Source organism: Lutjanus erythropterus, chromosome 7, assembly GCF_056507025.1.
Source record: "Lutjanus erythropterus isolate fLutEry1 chromosome 7, fLutEry1.hap2, whole genome shotgun sequence".
NCBI classification, from domain to species: domain Eukaryota; kingdom Metazoa; phylum Chordata; class Actinopteri; order Lutjaniformes; family Lutjanidae; genus Lutjanus; species Lutjanus erythropterus.
Genome location: NC_139323.1, coordinates 25,529,218 through 25,551,144, shown reverse-complemented (window position 1 = coordinate 25,551,144; position 21,927 = coordinate 25,529,218). Strand labels below are relative to the sequence as shown.

At 39.5% G+C, this 21,927-nt stretch overlaps 1 protein-coding gene across 2 annotated transcripts in view; it reads left to right on the top strand.

Annotated features, from left to right (window-relative positions):
• Positions 1 to 21,927, top strand: part of negr1 (neuronal growth regulator 1) — a 191,946-nt gene that overhangs the window by 144,184 nt on the left and 25,835 nt on the right. The window contains exon 7 of one of the 2 annotated variants that reach the window (XM_084723313.1): positions 9,380 to 9,421. The exons of the other annotated variant lie outside the window; for it this stretch is intronic. Coding sequence (XP_084579439.1) covers positions 9,380 to 9,421 — 42 coding nt within the window. The remainder of the gene's footprint in view (positions 1 to 9,379; positions 9,422 to 21,927) is intronic. 2 annotated transcript variants of the gene reach the window in all.

Genomic DNA, 21,927 nt, shown 5'->3' with positions numbered 1-21,927 from the left:
TCAACAGTATGAGCATTTCAGTTGGATTTGCTTGTAAAAACTGATGAGCAGTACAGTTAAACACAAGCATCTGTGTAAACCAGCAAAAGATAAAATGTGCTCTTAACTGACACAACAAAGTTATCCTGAAAAACATTATCTTTTTTTATTTTCAGTTTGGGGAAAGTCTGGCACAAAAGAAAAGTAGAGGAAGAAGGAACTGAAATAAAGAAACAGAAAGGACAAAAGCCAGATGGTGGTTATAAAATGCTTAGATTCAACACACTGTGACAAAATGTAGTGATAATGTTTGCTAATCTTGTCAGTAATGAAAATGGTCTGGTATTGAACAAAGACAAAAACACACAGAATTACAAATGTACATTTTACATTCTGTGTTAGTAGTTTGCCAAGATAATCTTTACTTAAGGATTAATGTTTAAAGATAACCCCACCCATAAAAAGTAGTTGTGCTGAGCTAGCCCCAGTTTGTATCTCTCAAGGTTGTTCAGCAACATTTGGTGCTGTTCTGTAAGTATCTCCAGGATCCTCAAAGACTCTTCAGACCATCTGGTTGAAAATATATCCCGTCCGCTGCACAATGAAAACAATTCCTTCTTTACGTTGTGCATCTTTTCCATTAATCCAAACAAAGATTTTAGCAAGAAAAGACATGTCCTTTGTATAATGTTTGATAAGCGATGATAAAATATATATATTTATATTATCACTTATCCTCCCATCCATTAGTTATACCTGCTTATTCTTTGGAGGGTTTTTCTGTCTTTTTTTTCTTCTTGTTTTCTTTAACATAGTTGAATCACAGCTGTTTACACAGTTAGCGTTGGTTAGATACTTTTACAGAGTGATCCAGAGCTTTCCATTAATTTACAGTATAATCATAGACCACACATGGAGTGTTTTTAAATAATAAATAAAATAAAATAAAAAAAATCATATAGATATGCACAAACGGTGCATACACGTATATACACTTATACTGTACATAAATGCATATGTGTACATCATGTACAATGCATATATAAATTGCATAAACAAATTTAAACAAAAGAAGGATGTTTTTGGGGAAATATACATTTTTCATTTCTCCCAAATCCTCAACTTTATTTTCCTGAACCCTCATGAAGAAGGCGATTATTTCCATTATAAAGATATCATAAATGATCGTACCAGTCCTCTATAGATGGGGCCTCTGGCTTAAGCCATTTTCTTGTAATTGTTATTCTAGCAACTATGCTCAGGATTCCAAACAAGTATTTTGTTTAAAATTCATAGTTGAATGCCTTTCGAGTTTTACAGAGATTGCTGGGTATATATTTTTCATTAAACCAAATGCTTAGCTCTGTGACTTGAATGTAATGGTAACACATGAGGAGCAAACTGGGGCTACTGCTGATCCATCAGCAAGTCTTACATTTCTGTAGTTCCTCTAGATGTTGTCAGGCCAAAGAGACCCTTAATAACAGTTAGGGCCACACAACTATTTGAAATGTTATCGAAATTGCAATATGACCAAGTGCAATATCCAAATTGCAGAAGCTGGATGATGTGACATTTGTTGGGATCTCTACCAAACAAACATGCTCTCCCACATGTGCAGGACAGCAATTGCAGACTAGAACATCTCTGCGGCACTACAATATGTAATTATTGTTTGGCACACAGTTTTTCTTTATTGAGCTTCTGATTTCAATGATATTTGATTACTTGTGCAGCAATAATTTTTTTAGCTTTATATTAGTGAAAATGAAAAGTGGTATGAAAAAAATCATTCCCATTAATCAGGATTAATGGGATTTTTTAGTTTGGCCCATGTTCCATCTGCTAAATTGGAGGGTTTTGGTTTATGACCTGTACTGCAGCCAACCACCAGGTGGCAATCAAGATGTTTTGCCTTCACTTTTGGGGAGCTGTTATGTTGTCCATCTGTACAGATGTCAATGTGCCTGAAAATATATATATATATTATCAATTATCCATCCATCCATTAATTAGCTATACCCACTCATCCTTTGGAGATTCTCCTTTTGAGATTTCAAAGATTATTGGGTATATATTTTTCATTAAACCAAGTGCTTAGCACTGCGATTTCAATATAATTTTAATACATGAGGAGCAAACTGGGGCTACTGCTGAGCCATCAGCAAGATGTATGTTCCTATAGTTCTTGTACATCCTGTAGACAGTTATCAGGCCAAAGAGATACGGTATGTAACAGTTCATCATTAATCTGCAGAATAAGAAATTACAGAAAAAAACAACAAATTTCAACTATTAATTATTTTTAAATTAAAAATAATTATTACAGGTCATGTCTTGGACACTCTGTCCTTGCCCATACACATATATAGCACATGTACACCACACACACACACACACACACACACACACACACACACACCCCTTATGATTTTAGCAGAGGTATAACAATCACCAAGCTGGCAATCCCTATTTCAACTTCCCATTTCATGTGCTAGATGGAAGTGAACTTCGATGAAAAGACTGAGGCTGTTCACTCCAATTTTCTGAGGAGTCCTCCAGCTTAATTGGTCAAGCTCTTATCCCCCAGCCCACCTCGGCTTAGCCCTGGAGGAGATTTTCTCCGCCTATACCTCTGCCTTCATTTCCTCCTTTCTCCTCTCCCCTCCCTCCTCCCCCCCTGAGCAGTAATCGGAAGAGACTGATGGGGGAGAAAAAGAGTTACTCTCCCGCTCTCTCTCTCTCTCTCCGTCACTGCTCAGTTTCCCTCAGGCAAGAGAGACACTGCTGGCTAGTTGGTTAATGAACGTCGTGTTCGTTTGTCACGCTTATCAATCACTGCATGTGTAGGTGTCATTTCGACATGTCTCCTCATCTGCCATTGTTGTTGATGATGTTGTTTGTTCCTACACCGAGTGATTGTACCTGAGTCATGGAGCAGAGATGCAGGAAAATGGGAGCTAAAGGTGAAGCCTGAAATGTGGGTGTGTGATAACGGCTTAAAATGCAGGGAAATAACAGAAGCCATGTGGGCATTGGAAGGCAATGTATCACGTTTAGCAAGTTGTATTCATCTCTGTGTGAAATTACTACCTCCTCTATTTATTTGTCTTCACTGGTCATAAAACCAGATGGATCCTGGCAATATTCAGCTGTTTTGCGATTGTTTTTCAGCATTAAAACCTTTAAGGTTTTAATGATGAAAATAAAGTGTTTTGACGTGTTTTTGAGGTGTTTTCATTTTCAAATACTCACACATCAAAACATGCTGAATAAATTGAACATGGTGAGGTTGCAGTGTCCTTTATTTTCCCCGAAAGCACCCATACAGTGTTGCGCCATTTACCTATCATTTGAATGCCCGCATTTCCATATTTAGGCAATCAGAAAAACCATTAACATTTTCCAGTCGCACTGCGATGAGGAAATGTTTAGTGCTGTGGCAGAGTGTTCATCCTGCAGCCCAGCGGGCATTGGACTTTTCTTCCCACCCACACCCCACCCACCCTCACCAACTCCTGTAGGAGGCCAGATGCACTGCTAGGAATGTTCATCCCTGGATGACTGAGCCCAGCAGATGCCCACAGGATGATACACTCTCTGGGAAGCATTAAAAATGACATAGGATGAATAACTAATTAGCTGGCTCACAAATTAACACAGTCTTTAACACCGGCTACTCCATGATCACGGAGGGATCAGTGAGGAAAATGTTTTAGAATAGCTGAACAGTTCATATAAGGAGTGTGTCCCTGCATGAACGATAACTTGATAATGCACTCAAACTGAGCAGTGAAGATGAATTTGACACCTACGTCAGCCCAGACTGCAGTTTCTTTGCAACATCCTTCCACCTTCCTTCCTGCCTATTCCTTTAAGCGGGGGCCAAGATTTCTACTGTATTATAGCACAAAAATGTCCATACTCTATCTGTAACGATTTGATAGGATCTCTTATCAATACTATTGACTCAGTAAGTTATTCATGAGGTACTGGCTTTTTATTACCTTTGAAAAGGCAATAAAAAAACTAAAGATGTACCAATCTACCTTTTTCAGTTCTGATCTGATACCTGCTTTTGGATATCAGATTATATGAATACTGTACTAATACCAGCCCTCTTTTTTCCTCAATATCTATGATTATTTATTAGTAAAAGTAGTGGTAGTAGTAGTAGTAGTAAGATTGCATGAAGCTGAAACTGAACTTCAGTCTGTAAAGCTTATGTAGTTTGTGTAATGTAACTTCGGTAATGGTGTCCTTCAACCATTTTTTTGGCACTGTAGGATTCTGGCTTGTGATGTTCACATGTACAGCTGATAGGCTGAGAGATGGCCCTCATTTCCATACTGTCCCATGATGCATTGCTATTTTTTATTCCACATGGTAAATGTTACTTTTTGTTAGTGTTTATGATGCATTTGTAATGTGATTGTTCATAACATGGTGGTCTATGGTGACGCATGTTGGTAATAGTTTATTGTTACAGCCTTATTGAGGTGACTAGTACATTTTGTCACTCTAGCTGTGTTGTTTCATAGTAATTTGAAAAGCTTTTCCCTTATATTACATGCTAATGCAAAGCAAAAGTAAAACATGTTATTCAGCTCAATTCACAGGCAATGTACATTGCAGTGTGTACAAATAGAAAACACATGGCAAACGTGTCATCATGGAATATGGATCAGAAAGCAGATCGTGATTGCAGGTCTGGTACCAGGTCTGAATGCCTTACATCAATATCGGGCCCCAGTGCCGATATCAGATCGGATCTTTACTGGCGGTGGCAGCTGATAAAGAATGAAATTTAAATCCAACAACACAGCCAAATGATTTTTTTGGTTGGGTACGTGGCCACCCTCTCTGAGGTGATCTATGTGTGCCTCCAGTTTTTCTTTTCTTATTACTACAGCTAACGCTATGACGTAATCATGATGTCAATACTAAAAGCGTTTATTAGCTTGCTAACTAAAATGTAACTCTAAACACACCTTATGTTAAGGCCTGCTTCAGTCGGTCCACATACTGTACAATAGCTGTTTGAGTCATGAGTCTTAATATTTGGAGCAGCTGAAGTATTAACCCTTCATTGTGCTTACGATGAGTTAAACTCTGAGAACGGCCCCACATGAACACTGGTTCCTACAAATCATGTCCTATAAATCTCCTGCATTATCCCGTCCGCAGAGAACAAAGAGAATAGCAATCCATGAAATGAAATAGCTGTGAAAACTAATGTGTTTTATCTTGCAAGTGAGCTGGCGGTGCAAGAGGTTGACTGCCATATACAGTGCGTGAAATGATGCGCTGCTCTGCTGAATGGGAGAAAGAGCCCAAGTCAGTGTGGAGTTATGAGGGAGAGATTGCATGTCAAAAGATATGTTCCACGGTAACGGACGAGTGTCTGAGAGCTCATGAAATGATTCACTGGTGAATTCATGCTCAAGTATTAATCAGATAGCACCCGCCTGCCTGTTTGAAGAAAGAACTAAAAAGAAACTGTCTTCACATATCGGCTCCCTCAGGAATACTTAAAGTGGAAACATTTGTGGAAGAAAAGATGAATTCGACCATTTCTCCACCAATATACCGAGGGAAAAAGCGTATCACTTCATGTATGAATACTGATTCCTACACAATTTCCCCATCAAAAAGAATGATGAAATCAAATGAAAGCAAATGCCTTATTGTTGTTGACATAACAGTGGCCTGTTAACAGCAGCACAGTCATTACGCTGTTGATAGAGCACTTCGAGAAAGCAACACAGAGACTACATAGTGAGAGCGTGGTGTGGACAACAGTGCACCCTTTGGCCCCGCAATTGAAATGGGCATATTGAGTTCCCATATAAATGGATTAAAATGGAAAGTCTAAGTAGGTTTCTGCACTATAGCATGGCCTAGATTCAGCAGCTCACTGCGACAACATAAAGAAGTCTTTTTTTGTGCGTGTGTGATTATGTGTGAGGTGTAATCATGGCTGCCATGGTTTTCTCTGTGACAGATAAGCTCCCCCTCCACCATGAAGCCTTGCGGAAGAAGGTGGTTTACACCTTTGTGAGGAGTATAAACAGTTTCTTTTAGCTTCAAGTGTAAGTCGCACTGTTCGTGTGCCAAAAACACGATGGTGGAAAAACCCTACGAGTCCAAACACTGCATCACTTTGAGTTGAGCTCTTGTGGTGAAGAACAGCTTTGCTTTGCCACACACCCCAGACTCTGCTCCCCGAGTGACTCACTGCACAAAGCTGGTCACAGCTTATCTCGAATTAAGTGCTTGTTTACCAAACAGAGAGCCATGTTATTTATTTATTTGTCTCCAACTTCAGATCAAATGTGCAGTAATGTTTACATTACAGCAATATCTTTATACCAAAGTAGCATTAAATAATTTATGCTGCACAGCTGAGTGTGGGTTTAGCTGTGAGTTTGTGAGTCAGAAATCAAAGAAATTGGCAAAGTGATCATGGAGTCCTTGGTATCAATAACCTTGCCATCACTTAGGGTGTTTTCACTTTTGCTTCAGAATGTGCCTGAGTCCGATTGCTCCCACCTCTCCACTCTCCTGCCAGTCAGCTTTCAAATTAGTAATGTTTGTTCATGTTGTGCCAGATCCCAATGTCAGTCCACCTCCTTGTTTTGGAATGTGTAGTTTTCACACCTGGTGCGAACGCAGTGTTCACACTAATCGCACAAACTGGACTTTGCAGTCAAGTGGATACAAGCCTGGGTCCCTTGAAGCCCCCTTAAATGTGCTGTGGTTATTATATTATTATCTTGGGCATAAATCCCAGGGAGACAGAGGGGAAGAGCGCTCCCTTAACTTCTGAAAAACATGACGTTGACCCTCCCAATAAATTTATTTTGTAATTATGTAATAAAAAAAAATATATAGTTAATTGAACTCCTCTTATGAAATAATTCTTGCATAAACACCACTTTTTGAAGATTTTGGTTATGTTCCACCCTACACTCTCTGCTTAGTGGTCTGAACCACATATGTCACTGTCTTTTTCTGGGGTGAAAACAAGCACTGTAAGAGTCCTGGGCCAGTCAATACATGTACATCTGTAGCAGACAGTTTATCACAGGTTAGTTAGTACTAGTACTAGTACTAGTTAGTAGTTAGTAGTTAGTACTAATAGATATTACTGAGTAAATGACAAGTGTGCTAATTGAGCCTGTAGTTCAAAGAGAATCAGAAAAGATCCTTATTGATGGTTTAACTAAAGTTTTTATGGTGAAAAAAAGCTCTACCTCAAAAGACCTGGGGCCTCATTTATAAAGGTTGCTGCGCACAAAAAGACTGCGGAAACGAGGTTTAAATGTGCGTCTGCCATTTTCACTGCCAGCTTTGGGATTTATAAAAACATACTACGTGGAAAAGGGTGCGCATTCCTACGCATACTTTCGACCGTCCGTAGACCTCGCGCAAAGTTTTTCAGGCACAAGAAATCAGCGACATTCAGTGATTCATTTTGTACCGATGCTGTTTTCAGTGATCCAGCTGAGCAGATATATAGTGTTTTGTTTTCCGTTTATTTTTAATGGCTTGCAGTTTGCTTTATCAATGTCTTTAAATGAGTGGAGTCGATTGTTGAGGGTAAAGACGCACAGCCGAGGTGCAGTGGAGGTGCAGGGCGCACAGCTGCAGCACCTTAGACCTGCTGCAATACAGCAAATAAAAGAATCAGAAGCCGTTAATGTGAAAAAAGCTTTGATTATTTTTGTACATAAACGAGTTGGTGAATTTGGTTTACTCTCAACTCAAACAAGAGAATTCACATTACCCATTACGCAGGCTACCGAATCATCCAGCGCGTCTGGCTCCCTCTGTTCCCCCCTCTGTCTTCAACACTCCTCCACTCTGGTGGGATTCCCTGACAGTAAGTTTCTCATCAAAAGAGCGAGGTGTCTTTCTGCTGTCCGTGGTACAAATTCACACACTCACACGGCCTGTGGCTCTGCGCTTTCTGTTTTATACTTTTCTGTTGGACTATTTATTTTTTAATTAGTCTCGGCGAGTGTTGTATTTGTGAGGCAGCTGTATTTTCGGCGTCCGCCCACGCTGCCACTCTGACACCTTTTTGGCATCTGTAATGTCCACAGTGTGCCCACCAAATAACATAATTTTCTTGTCTCGCCCTCCCCGACAAAAACGTTGTTTTCATTCTGTGACAGTCCTTTTTTAGCCTTTCCTGCAGCGTTCGCCACGATCGTCCTCCTGCAGTCAGTGTGAATGAATATTAATTTGGGGCCTGTCATTGACCATTTATAGGCAATTATGGCCGTTACATGACGTCCGCAAAACGTGCGCCACATTTTACGTTGATTGCGATTTTTAAAGGAAAACCGGCATAGGACATGCCTACGCCTTGTTTTATAAATCTGAATATTTTTGTGCATAAGCACTTTCTGTGTTTCATCCGTACGCCATCTTTTATAAATGAAGCCCCAGGTTATAGAATGAAGTTTGGTTTAATAGTTTTTTTCCACTGGAAAGTGATTCTGTCCCTCGTCAGTCCAAGCTGATAAGACCATGGCTGAATTTCACCACTCTCCCCGTCTAAGATCTGCGCCCTTGATTATTATGTGTCAGAAATATCAGTCATTTTGCATCTCTCATCTGTCTATTAGCATTGCTGCATGAATTCAAACATGTTTGCTTCCTTCTAACAAAATCTGCAAAAACATCTTTACCACACGTGACAAAGCTTAAGATCTACTTGGTGTGACATTTTAAACACACGCTTCAAACGTTAAGATGTATTTGCTTCCGTCCGTTCAGGTGTGGACACTCTCAGCTCTAGTAGTTTGACACACTGGACTGAACATCTCTGGATGTCACATTATTCCATCTCCCAAATGTCACCAGTGGCTCAGCCTGAAATGAGTTCATAAGGTAATCAGATTGGGACTCTGAGTTCCCTCCTCAGAGGGATCAAAGGCAGACTAAAAGCTCCCATTTTTTTTTTTTTTTTTTTTGTTGGCTCATTCTTCGATTGAGCCTAAAAAGGAGGACATGAAATGGAAATGGAGAAACAGCCAGTTGTTAAGCAAACCAGAACTGTGATGAGAGTTTGTCACCCAATCACAAAAGCCCCTGCAGGGCATTGGAGCAGCTCCAGCTCCCAGGTTCCCCTCATTTTTTTGTCTTAGCAGTAACCCATGCAAATCCGAGGCAACCGGAGGATAAAAACATGTTGCTTATGAGCATGTGGAGGTTGCATCTTGCCACAGAGACACCAGTCCTTAATGCATGGAGAGGATTTGTCTCCATTCCCTGTCCTTTTGTCCTTGCATGCATTTTTTCTTTTTTATTTTACGTCTCCATTCTGTTAATAATACATGAATGTCCTCTTTCCCTCCCCCTCCCTCTTCCCCCCTCTCCTCCCCTGTAGCAATTATTGAACCCACCACCACTAGTGCTGTCTCAAGCCCAGGTCAGTATATGTCACCATGCTGTACACCAAAATCAGCAAAGAGGTCCGCTGCCTCATACTAACCTGAGCCGAAATCCTCTCCTCCATCTTGATTTATTTCAATTGGCTGGCTGGAATGCCTGCTGGGTGTACAGCTTCATTGTATGTCCTTTTTTTCTCTTTTTTTACTTAATTTGCATTCCTTTTCTTTAGTTTTTGTTAATTTTGGGTTGGCTTCTACAGCCTGGCTACATATACTTCCTGCAGCCTGTGTCATCACGCCCACCCCCTCCTCCCTTCCTTTCATTACAACCTCGCCTCTGCCACCGCCACCCCCATGTGGAGCAAACAGTAGTGTCATCAAAGTGGCTCTTCCATAGGCCTCTGGGTCTGATGCTTTTCATAATGCTGATGGCTTCTTCTTCTTCTTCCTCCTCCTCTCCTTTTCTGGCTTTCTCACCACCAACACCACCTCTCTCTGCTCCTCAGTGCTACCTAAATGCAGTATACATCAAAGGCAGGAAGCTGTTGGTGGCAAAGGCCCTTAGTTTGTTGTTTGCAAGATGGAATCTTTGCTGCCTTTGTACTTTTATCACATCCCTTTTCTGTCTCCCTCTCTGTTTCTGTCTTAATCTTGCTGTATCCCTTTCTTTCTGCCTTCTCTCTCTGTTCTTTCCCCCTTTCTAGAACAATCAGTTGGCGCTCTGCCACCCTCTTTAACCTGATCTCCTGCTAGAGCTGTTGTCGGTGCTACACTGTCAATGTCGCCCTTGTTTCTCCCCTTCTCCTCTCTCCTCACTGTATTCTGCCGCTTCCACATTCCAGCCCAGAATAATCCCCTCTGCCTGGTCGTCTTTTCTCCCTCTCTAATGGTTTTAAGCAAGTCACAGAATGTAATCTCTCATGCTGGTTACATTAGTTTTGCTTAATACTGTTCACGTGCACAGAAACATGCAGAAACACACTCACACTGAAAAGCTTTCTCTGGCACGGACACCCACAATAGATGCTGAAAAGAAAACATGCTGAAATATTCAAACATGCCAAAATGCACCTGCACTTCCAGCGCACACGTAATCACATGTGGGGATTCATACTGCATGATGGATCTGCTAAGCGTTTTTGTGACTTTTCATCTGGCTCCGTGGATAGGCGCCATCGGTTTTCCTCTCCGGCTTTATGGAGACACAGCCCTGGATTAGCGTGTGCTCACCCGCATTCTCTACCTGTCTATCTGATCCAGATATAATTATCCATGGAGATTCTGTCAGATAACAAGTTAAAATAAGCTCAGCAGCGATGAACAGTCCTGGCATGGCCCTGAACTCTCATTTGATGTAACGCTTGCAGAACAAATGACAATTTCATGGTCCAAAGGAACACCAGTGGTTTCAATCGTGGAGATAAACTCACTCAGCGACCCACTGTTCTTGTTTTGTTCCAAGTTGTATTTGAAGTTAATTTTTTGATGGCGCCCTCACTAAGTGGCTTGGCAAAGGGAATTATTTTAGATCCCTGCAAATGGCTCTTAGTCCCAACTGATGTTTAATCAAGTTTAATAATTAATTTTAACAGGTTATTATCTGCTTTTTATTTCCCCTGTGAATGAGTTTGGGAAGATGTGCTCCCAAAACAAGGAGTCTGGTAAGGTAAGCGAATCAAGGAGATATGAAGTGGAAAAATTGTTCATCCCCCACAGCTCTTGCACTGCGTGGTTCAGCCCATTCATCAAGGGCAAATGACAAAAAAATTCAAATTACAAGAGAAAACAACGTTAATAGGCAACATCAGTCATTGTGTTTTTATATCTAACCTTGCTGTGCCGGTGCTGCTCTAAAAAGATTCAGTTCAGATGGGCCAAAATGTTAATGTGTAGGTTAATTGGATCCCATTTGAATGCCAGGTATTAGATTGTTTTGACTCAGCTCGTATACTCTGATCTTTCAAAGACACAACTGTGGACATCCTAGTGTCTCAAGGATAGTTTTCACAATGATCTTAACTTGCGACTGTATTACCACCCAGCAGTAACACTTGAATAATTAAAGGTTAATGGATTACGTATTTAAATATACTACGAGGACTTTTTTAACTGATTATTAAATAGTCTCAGTTAAATACTGATTCCTCCATGTGATCTACACAAGCAAACAAGACCATCACGGAGAAGACTGGCTATTTCTCTATACTTATTCTTCATTCCTCCCACTGGGTCAGATTCTCCTTGAAGTCAGATAAAAGTAGTCTGTGTTTACATTTTTTCCCAGAGAAAAGTAGGGGTGTCACAATTTAAATTCAAATTTGAAAACCAGTCAAAATGGGCTTTAATTGAAAGCAAAAGCAGGATCAGCGACAGTATTTTCTTTGCATGCTTACAGAGGCAGGCATTTAGAATAACTATATAGAAACAGACAGTCTTCTCACTGATTGTCATGTTAACTTACAGCATGTGGGTCATATAGAGGCAACAGCGTTAAATTGTTTCATAACAAGTTAAAACTTCCTTGGTGTATGTTTATATCCCTTTTAGCATGCACTTTCTTTCATGCACTACAACAAACCCTCTAGTCTACATCACATGTCAAGGTTCAGGTTACCCACAAGGCCACTTTCCTACATGGGGCTGGGAACTTTTTGCAGGTTACAACTCAATAATCTAACAATGGCATAGCAGTCAGTGCTGAAAAAAAGGTTTAAATCAAATCAAATCATGAATTTGGAGATTTGTGAAACCCCTAGTAGGTTATAGTATATTAGCCAGGTAAGATAACTTTATTTTTGACATTGTATGTTTTGGTTATGGCGGTTGCAACACTACTACTTTTGTCTACAGCGGGCTCCAAAATCAAGAAAATATGAAAGCTCCTTGTAGTTGCTTTAAGCAAGACTCAGGATGTAGCATACTGACAAACCAGTGGCTGCTTAACAGGTGGGAAGTAGGTTTTTTAAAAAGGCTAAGGTAATTTTAAAACAGAAAACAGCAGCAGTAGAAGATGTGTGCAGTTTAGAGTTGATCTGATAAAACATAGAAAACCAGCAGTAAGGCCTTCTAAGTTGATCTGATATTCGTATTATGGAGCTCAGAGCTACTGTAAGTATACTAATGAGAGGAGTTGCTTGCTCTTAAGCAGTGCATGAACTGCAACTTGAGCACAAAATATACAACTGAATACAGTATGGATTTCTCGGATAGTCAGCACATGAAGCGGGTAGCTTATATGAATCATAATGGTAAGCTACATACCTTTACAAAGCATACTACTGTATATCCACATTTAAAGAACCCAATTTCACCCCTGACTACTCTGCAATACTGACCAAAGCACACTAAGTTGTTTGTCTTGAGTTGTGGATAACAACCACTTGAAGCTCTAGTTGTTATCCACAACCTTGAGGTCCAAAATCAGGAAAACATGGACTTTTAGGGTACATTCTGTTTAAACTGGAAAGTATGAATTTCAAAGTTCCCAGTAGGAAGTTTCAACTGGAACACCCTGGCATTAAAATTCAAAATGACTGCTCCTTGCATTAACAGAAGCAAAAGCTGTTTATTAGCACTTCTGTCTTTTATGTCTCATTATATAAACTGTACATACAGTATCGTCCTAGTTCTATCTGTAGACATGTTACTGTGGTGTTTATACACACAAAATACTGTGTGATGTTTCGTTTTCAAGCACAAAAACCTTTTTTCCAAATTGTTGTCCATGCTCAACTTGGGTGTGACATTATTTCCAGCTCAGATTTCCGACATCCGAGGTAAATGGAAAGCACCATTAGACCATAGCAGAAAGTTCCTATGAGTAAACTGAGATCCTTCAGTGTGAGCAACAGGCTGCTGAAAGTCAGCGGTGGCCGGTGTACTGTTCTTGGCTGCGGTGTATTGGAGAGGCGGCATCGAGGCTGGTGATGCCAGTGAATTTGGTACAGGAGTCCAGCTCTGTGGTCGGGCAGGAACTGCACAGTCTGGAGGCAGTGGCGGTAAGGAGGATGACGGACATGATGAACAGCGTCCTGAATAACCCCTCCTACCCGCTCAATGATGAACTGTGGCAGATGGACAGCACACTCAGCCACCAGCTCATCCCACCAAAGAGCAAGACGGTACGCTTCAGGCATTCACTGGTGCCCACTGCCATCAGCCGCCACAACAGCAACTGTGACCACAGCCTAAGCCAGCTGTGACCCCCCCACCCCCATATCCAACCCACTCCCACTGAGCCAGACCTGTCACACTCGCTGCTCTCATCTCTGACTGTTCCAACATCCACTCAGTGGTGACTCGGTGGTATTAAAAATGTACTTTTTCCACCTCTGCTGAACAGTGATCCATACTTCTGCTATACCTGTTATTTTCATTATTATCAATATTGTTATTTGTAATAATTAGTAACAATAACATTAAAGGAATAGTTTGACATTTTACCGAATGCGCTTATTTTCTTTCACGCACCAATGAGATTGCACATTGCAAACACCCCTGATCAGAATCCCCCTCCAAGCATCTAGAGGAAAATATGGTAGCTGTGAAACTTACGAAAAGTTAAATGTCTATAACATTTATCATGGATATATTGAATTAATTCATTTTAAGGTAATGAAAAAACATTCAATTTCTGCTCTATTCTGCTAATGAATCCCTTGAAATCTTACATACTGAACCTATTGATATAAAGCTACAACAAACAGTCAGCTTAGCTTAGCAGAAAGACTGGAAACAGAAGGAAACAGCTAGCCTAGCTATGTCCAAAAGTAATTGAAATTTATACATGTTGTACCAATACCTCTAAAGTCCTGGTTGTAGCTATAATATGTAACATTTCTGCATTAAAATACCTTAAAAAAAAATGTAGGAAATATGTTATATGTTTTGTTGTGTACATACATTATCCCAGATGTTTTCAACAATGGTCAAACCCAGAGAAATCCATCATTTATTCAAGTTAACAGTGCTTGCTATAACTCTGAACACATGGTATATGTTGGATAAATTAGAGAATAAGGAAGGAATTGGAAAATATAACGTGAATAAAACTTTAATACATTACCTTGTTCATGAACATGAGTCATCTCAGGTAGATTTTCATCACGAGTTCATCAAACTTCATCTTTTGTTATTGTTTTAATGTGAGATAGATCACACCAATCAGCAGAACTTACATATCGTGCATTTAACTGTACAATTATTCGTCTGGTATCAACCTTATCATTTAACTCTCTGCAAATTCCTAATATATTCAAAAATGTTGAACTGTTCCTTTAAAACAGGATTTAATATATTTATTTTTTATTGTATTATATATTCAATTCATCTTTTTTGTATGCTTTAACAATACTATAATGTTATATATAGTGACGTTATATCTTAATATCATGCTTAGTAGATTAAGCCTAAAATCTATACATCATAAAAATTATACTGTTCCATCACATGACTGGTAGGAACTTTTTTTTTTTTTTTTTTTTTGCATAAATAGCTTCTAATACTGAACTGCTCTAAAATATTGTAATGTATCCTTACATTTTCTGTACCCACAATATCTGTATTTTTTTATACCTCTGACACATGAATTTCACCCCTGGGGCTATGAAAAATCTTATTTTGTCTTTCCTTAACTTATCTTTTGTCACACATGTAATTCAGATATGTTCATGCGTGTCAGGGAATCACAGACATAGATACCAGAAATAAAAACCAAAAACCAATAAAAACCATCTGTTGCTGCTAACTTGACAGAATTTTTTATCTGCTGCATTGTGCAAGTTTGCACTGCTCGTGTTAAAAGTGGTAATATACTGCATTTTGTTGACAGTGAAGGTCTTAAAGCTCGTTCTGCCTTTAGCATATGGATTTGTATGTATTTACCTAAACATAAAGCACTGCTCCAGCGCTCCAAAGCAGCTGGCTCGGTGCCACCCTGTCATCCCAATGAAATGTAGATCTGTGATAATAGCATATGCTCCCACAGGCTTTCACTTCTGTTTATTCCCGCAAATCACTTGACAGAAGAAAAACAATGTTCTTAACACTGTTCTGAGTCCCAGTTCTTGTCTTTGCCAGGCACAGTACAGTGCTACTGGTTTAAGAAATATTACATTCATTATACATAATGTGTGTGACTCTCTCTGATTCCCCTGTGTCATGTTAACTCCCAAATAAACAAAATTCAGGCAGCCTGAGTGTAGCTAAGTGAAGATGATCACTTCCCCTATTTATCCTATTCTTAGCCCTGATTTTTTCATAGTGCATGAATTTTATTTTTTATTTTCTTCCCTTCATATCTGGTATAATCAGAGCTAATTACAGAGGACGCAACTCTGATGCTGTCATCTTGGAGGCCTGGAATGCGAAGCGTTTATTTGACCCTCCGCCCATCCCAGCATGAAAGCACCAGCAGATAGGAAGAAGAGATTAATGAGTGCATGAAGGTTTATGCGTCTTGTTAATACCACAGAGTAGGTCATAAAAAGATCCACGATGGAGCAACCTTTAAGAATTGTCAACTTTTAATCCTGAATGCCTGCCCTGCATTTTGGTAGACAAAAGAGTCGAGTCAGTTTCTGTACAAGATGTTTTTGAAACCGAAAGTCTCACCAGCTTAATGAAGACGGTTTTCTGATTGATTCAGAGCGAGGGTAGGTCATATCTGTCTCTATTCCAGGTCCAGAGAACAACATCAAAGAGATAATCTACCTTATTAAGTATTCCTCCAAAGTCCTCCAAAATTCAAAAGTCACTCGCTCAGCTCCCCAAGGCTCAGGGAGCTGTGTTAATCAAATTATTTTAGTGGGCATGTAAAGCTTCTTTAATCAAAGGATAGCTGGCTAATTTATATCTGAAATTGGGGTAATGTCTTCTTTGGAAGATGACTTTAAACAAGGTTAGATTATGCTTTCCCTCTTTCAATTCTCCACTTTATCTGATGTTGGTACAAGTTGGACCCTAAGGCGCATTTTGTTGATATTACACTACGCGAGGGCCTCTCAATAAATAAACAACTTGGCATTTTTTCTCTTAAGTTCTAAATTAATATTCTCTCTTGGCCATCACTTTGTAAATATTAGTCTAACTATTACTGGAAAAAGCTCATAAGCACATTTAGTCTGTCTTTGAAACCATGTAATGCGTTACTTTGGTGATTAAATCTGCGGCTTGACTGTTTTTCAAAATACTGTTGCAACATATTCTAACTTTAGCTCTAATACATAATGCATCTTTAGCTGCCTTCATTAAAATTTAATAACTTTTGGACTTTTTATCTTTTTTTTTCATGTTTGGCCTCAGTGGGAATTAATAGTGATAAAAGAGTAACAGTTTGAAGTAACATTTTAAATTAAAAGTTTTCAGATTTTCACCCAGTTCAGCCAAGGCACTCCATTGTGCCTGATCATGGCTTACTATCAGCTGTTGGCTTGTAATGAAGGCAAAGTGACTTTGAGATTCACTGTATTTCTTTTTGTTTGAAACAGCTTCATTACTTTGTCTGTGGGGCTATAATCAATACGGTGTCACATCAAACAAGTTCTATTTCCAGTCATGTTTCAACATGAAAGCCACAACATCAGAGCAGCTGAGATGGAGAAACTGCCACCCATATTCACTAATTCACCACAAATTATTTTACATGTTACATTCAGTTTCTAAAAACAGAAATGCATGTGCTTTTTTTTGTTTTTTGTTTTTTTTTTGTAACTGAAAATATATCAATTTAGAGGCAGTGTGGTCCTGCTCTTCGAGCCTGCAGCAGTGCATACTAAGACCTTGCAATATATTCTGAAACATATTTTCCAGCATATGCTGCATAGAACACTGATTATCATTGATAACCTAAATACTGGGTCTTCCCGATGTACCCTGGAAAAAGTAAAATAGTCACAAAAGTCACGGAAGGAAAAACCAAAAGAATATTACGGGTATCTTTGGCTTTAAGACACAGTAATAAGTTTTTGCTGTCACAGCATGTCCTTAATTTCCATCAGGATTATTTCTGACATTGTGCAGGAGAACACTGATACTCAGAGATTGATATTAGATTCCTTGGATGTCATTGACTGAGCCGAATAGATCTGGCTGTCCTTTGTTTCACCCCACACAATCAATATCACAAAATCAGTGTACATCACCAATTGCATAACGCTATCTGTGCCACAGGCCTTTTCAAATCAAACTCGGTTCACACCCCTATGTTGTCTTTTCAGACGTTTCCAGCTTAGCCGATAACATTCTGACAGTCGAGGAGAGTCAAATAAAAGCAGGTATCAGATTTTGAAAAGGATTTTCTTCCATTCCTTGGTTCAAACTTCACACACAGCACAGACTTTGCCACCTTTCTCCTCCAGCACCCCTCGAAACCTGATAAATCAACCACGGCCGAGTTCACAAACTTGCAGTAAACCAAAAAAGCATACCAAGGCGTGATGTGTTTTTTTTTGGCTATAGCTCAGATATTGTAGATAAAGTCTTCATCATGAGGTGAATCACGCAGGACCCCTGAGCAATGAAACTGTTAGAAGCTGTGTTCCACCAGGACTGCCTAAAAACTTGGTATTTCACCTGGGGGCCTCACGTCCTGAGTCACACAGACTGTTTGTGTGCTTAATGCACTTTCTAGTTCGCTCACATTGGGTCGTCTCTTCACTTTCTGAATAAGATAGCAAAAAATGTGTTTTATAATATAATATTTGCCTTAACCACAAGATTAAACATGCATCAGACCTCCCACCTAATTGTAACTTCAAATGGTGATCATTTTTTATTTTTTATGTCATCGATTTACATAGATACACTTAGATTTTTACTCCTTATACTGCTCTTACAGCTGCAACCGCAACTAGACTTTCAAGACTTTTACTAGATTGTTGATAAATTCTCAAATTGAGCATCATAACGTTATACTGGTCATATGAACAACTAAATAGTGGACTAAATTATGTCTAACAAGAAAAATTTACTCATATGGGAGGTCTGTATTCTGATAGTCTAACTCATGCATACTGCACACTGCCATTGGTTGGTTGTCTGCGTTTTCAAAGTCCAATTTTAATCATTTAGAGTTCACCTCCTGACGTGCAAATGTCACATTATTTTGCTTCTTTTGCATTTAGCATCACCCAAGACATTTGTGATTAGTTTAAAGGAGGACAAACATCATCCATAGCAGAATGTGCATGTGTATAGCCAGACTTTTCTTCAGCACTGTGTGCTGTGGAGATCTGGCTATGCGAGACTAGTATTCTGATATCAGCGCAAGTTAGTATCTTGCATCAATTGATGCGCAACCCAAATTATGGGTGGGGGAAATAAGATGTTCTTAGATAAATCGCAGTTCTCTCCGTAAAGATTATGAATCAATGCAGAAAAGTCAGTAATTAGAAATTTAAATCCCAGCTTTCAACCTGATCGCCGTAGCAATTTTGTAAGACCTGTTTGTAAGACGACTGAACCAACTGGGTGGTGAAATGTAACACAGATAGTAAACATGTTTATGTTCTAAACAAGGCTACTTCTTGAGTTTTGGTGAGGATGGCTGAGTGTGATAAAATCTGACCAGCACCCCCTGGCTTAAAAGCTTTAAATTTTGATGCCTCAAGATGCATCAGTAATCGTTTTGTAATCGCACGGTAGCCATGGGAATTGGATTGAATTTAATTGTGAGGTGCCAAGAGATTCCCACCCATAGCCCAAACAGGCTTACAAGACAGACTATTAATTACCATGTACAGAGGCATGGGATAAAGTATACAAATGACAGGAAAACATGAACTGTATGTTCTGTATACCGTCATACTTTACATGCATTAAATCAACTGATCTCATATCGTATGTGTTTACTTAGAGCATGGGCTGAGTTCACCAAGTCCTGCACTGCTGTGTCCTGCAAAATCAAGCCCATCTAGCTGAAAATACCAAGATTTTAGGGAGGGGTTTTCACTAAACAACAGCCAAAAAAAGACAATAATGTGTGTACTGTTCCTTTACACCTCTGTCACCAGAAGCACGAGCCTGAAGTGCTAAAGTCGAAATGCGTCAAGTAGCAATTACAATATAGTCACCAAAGTGAGTACTGACTACAGCTTTGTGAGTCACGCCAGCTAATGGCAGTATAAATACACCACACTTATGAAATATTCAAGAGGACAGAACATCTCCCACTGATAAGCTTACGTTGGGGTCTTGTCTGTGAGTAGACTGGTACTGTAGATCCTGGAAGACTGGCCTGCAGTCATAAACTACTCGAGGAACCTCTACAGTAAACAGCCCTGCCTCTCTTTACTCAGCATGCCTGGTGTCGGACACACTGAGCTGCCCACAGATAATCCTTTTTGGCAGTGCATTTTCTACCAGCCTTATCACTTATATGGTGGCAAGATCAAGAGCCGTGCAAGACCCTTCCTGCACCCTCCTCCCACCACTGCACTGCCACCCCGACTGCTGCCCGGTACAGTTTGTTTTGAGGTGATACGCTGACCTTCATTTTTTTTTACCCAGCGCTAACTTGCCCAATCATCTCTGGAAGGGCCTGATAAGCAGATGGCATGTCATCTATCATACTTGACCCCTAGATCCTCGGACAATGTAAATAGACGACGGGTTTTGTCCTGTGGAACTGGAAGCACGTGAGCTCCCCCAGTCGAAAACCTGCACATAAAACTGGCATTTCATCCTTTGCTCGGATGTTTATTGTATATCTAATGAAAAGTAAATAGGAAAACACAAGCCTCCCGTGTCTACAAGTATAAAACTCCTCATAATACAGTACATTATACAGGATACATCCAGCAATTATCTCATTTTATAGCACTCCTGAGCTTGATCCTCTGAAATATCAGAGTGCGCCAGTGTTTCCAGAGTTCATATAATTGATCAACAGTTCTTATTCCTTATGATAGCATTACCGTACTGTAACATCATATGTTTCCTGTAAATTAAAGCCATTACTTCTGATATTATAATAGCACATAATATGATTGCCTTATGATCCTCTGTTTTCTCCCTGTAATTCCCTTTAATGACTATGAATCAAGGGAAGTGTTATTTTTGCTATTTGGCTGATTGGTACTCAGTTGTTTGTGTGATATCAGTCATTATAGGTTAGGCTCTGTTTTGCTGTGGCTGCCTGGGCTTTTTATTACAGGGCCCTAAAACACATTCTGAGTGCTAATACTGATTAGTTAAAAGTGGGAGATACCGACAATGAAATTGATTTTGTGTTTTACTGTGCCAGGAAGGGTGCTCTAAACCAAAGTGATGCCTCTTTCTCCTTATTTGCTTTGGTTAATTAATTATGAAACACTTAAGATGTGCTTCAAAAGAGGAAACTTTTTTAAAAGCCAAGGAAACACATAAATTAATATTGATTTTTGAGTTGTTCCTGTAGACAAAACAAAAGATGATACAAGGATAGACAGACCAAGGTCCCTTGGACTTCAGCTCATATTGGATGAATTACACCTCCCAATTTATGTTTAATGGCATCGTGCAGTGCCAGTGCACTGCGAGAGATGTGCCCCAAGATAAGCAGATTGTAAGGGTGTGGAGTAGTATGCCTGACTTTCATGCAGGATACTATAGTCTGGATTTTTAGTTTTTATTTATTAATTACTTATATATTACGTGATCAGTGGTAGCTTGGAGGTCGGAGACTGTGGTTGTACTGGACAGCTTCCATGTGTAAAAGCGGTTACCAATATGAATGTGATTAGGACACTGCAAAAGAAAGGCTTCCTCTCTGTGAGCACTGAATAAGTAACGTTTTTGTTTTGTTTTTGTTAAATCTTAGTATATTTGTCAGGGACAATGCAAAAAACAATGTAATAAGTTACATGATACAGATGTGTTCCATTTAGGATTTCTAGCAAAGGCTGATTTTTAACCTCTGTCCCTGGTTAGGCTTTTCTACTTAAAAGAAGGTCATGAGATATCACCATTATGAAGAGTACATTAGTTAAATGTACTTGCACAAGGAGGACAGTACACTGTGTACAGAGATGCACAGTGTACTGTCCTCTGCGTGTGTCTAAGGTGCACACAAATGAATAACTAGTCTCACTCCACTCAAAAAGACATGAGTCAGAAATGGCATCCAACATATTCATGTTTTAAAGTCAAGATGAATTGAAAAAGGGCGAATGCCTTAAGCGGCAAAGAGAACATTCAAATCAAATCCCTCCCAACATTATGTCCCACCTGCCTAATCTGTTTCGGTAAATACATCACAGCATGGAAGCTCTACATTGGCTAAATGCCGTTCCCTCTGGACTTCAAAGAATGAGGAGTGAAACTGAAAACAAAGGAGAGATTTGTAACAGTTTCTGTTCGACTGATTTTCCTCTTGTACTTGAGCTAATAGCACTAGGTGATAATAAAATTACTCAGCAACAAGTATATTTAACACATGATTAAAAATTACTCTACCAGTAAGAAAGAATAAATCATAAAGCATAAAATTTAAATGCGATGCTCTTTAAGGTCTCAAAGATTTCCATGCATTGTTTTATGTCAATGTCCATTTTGCTACGTGGGCCAC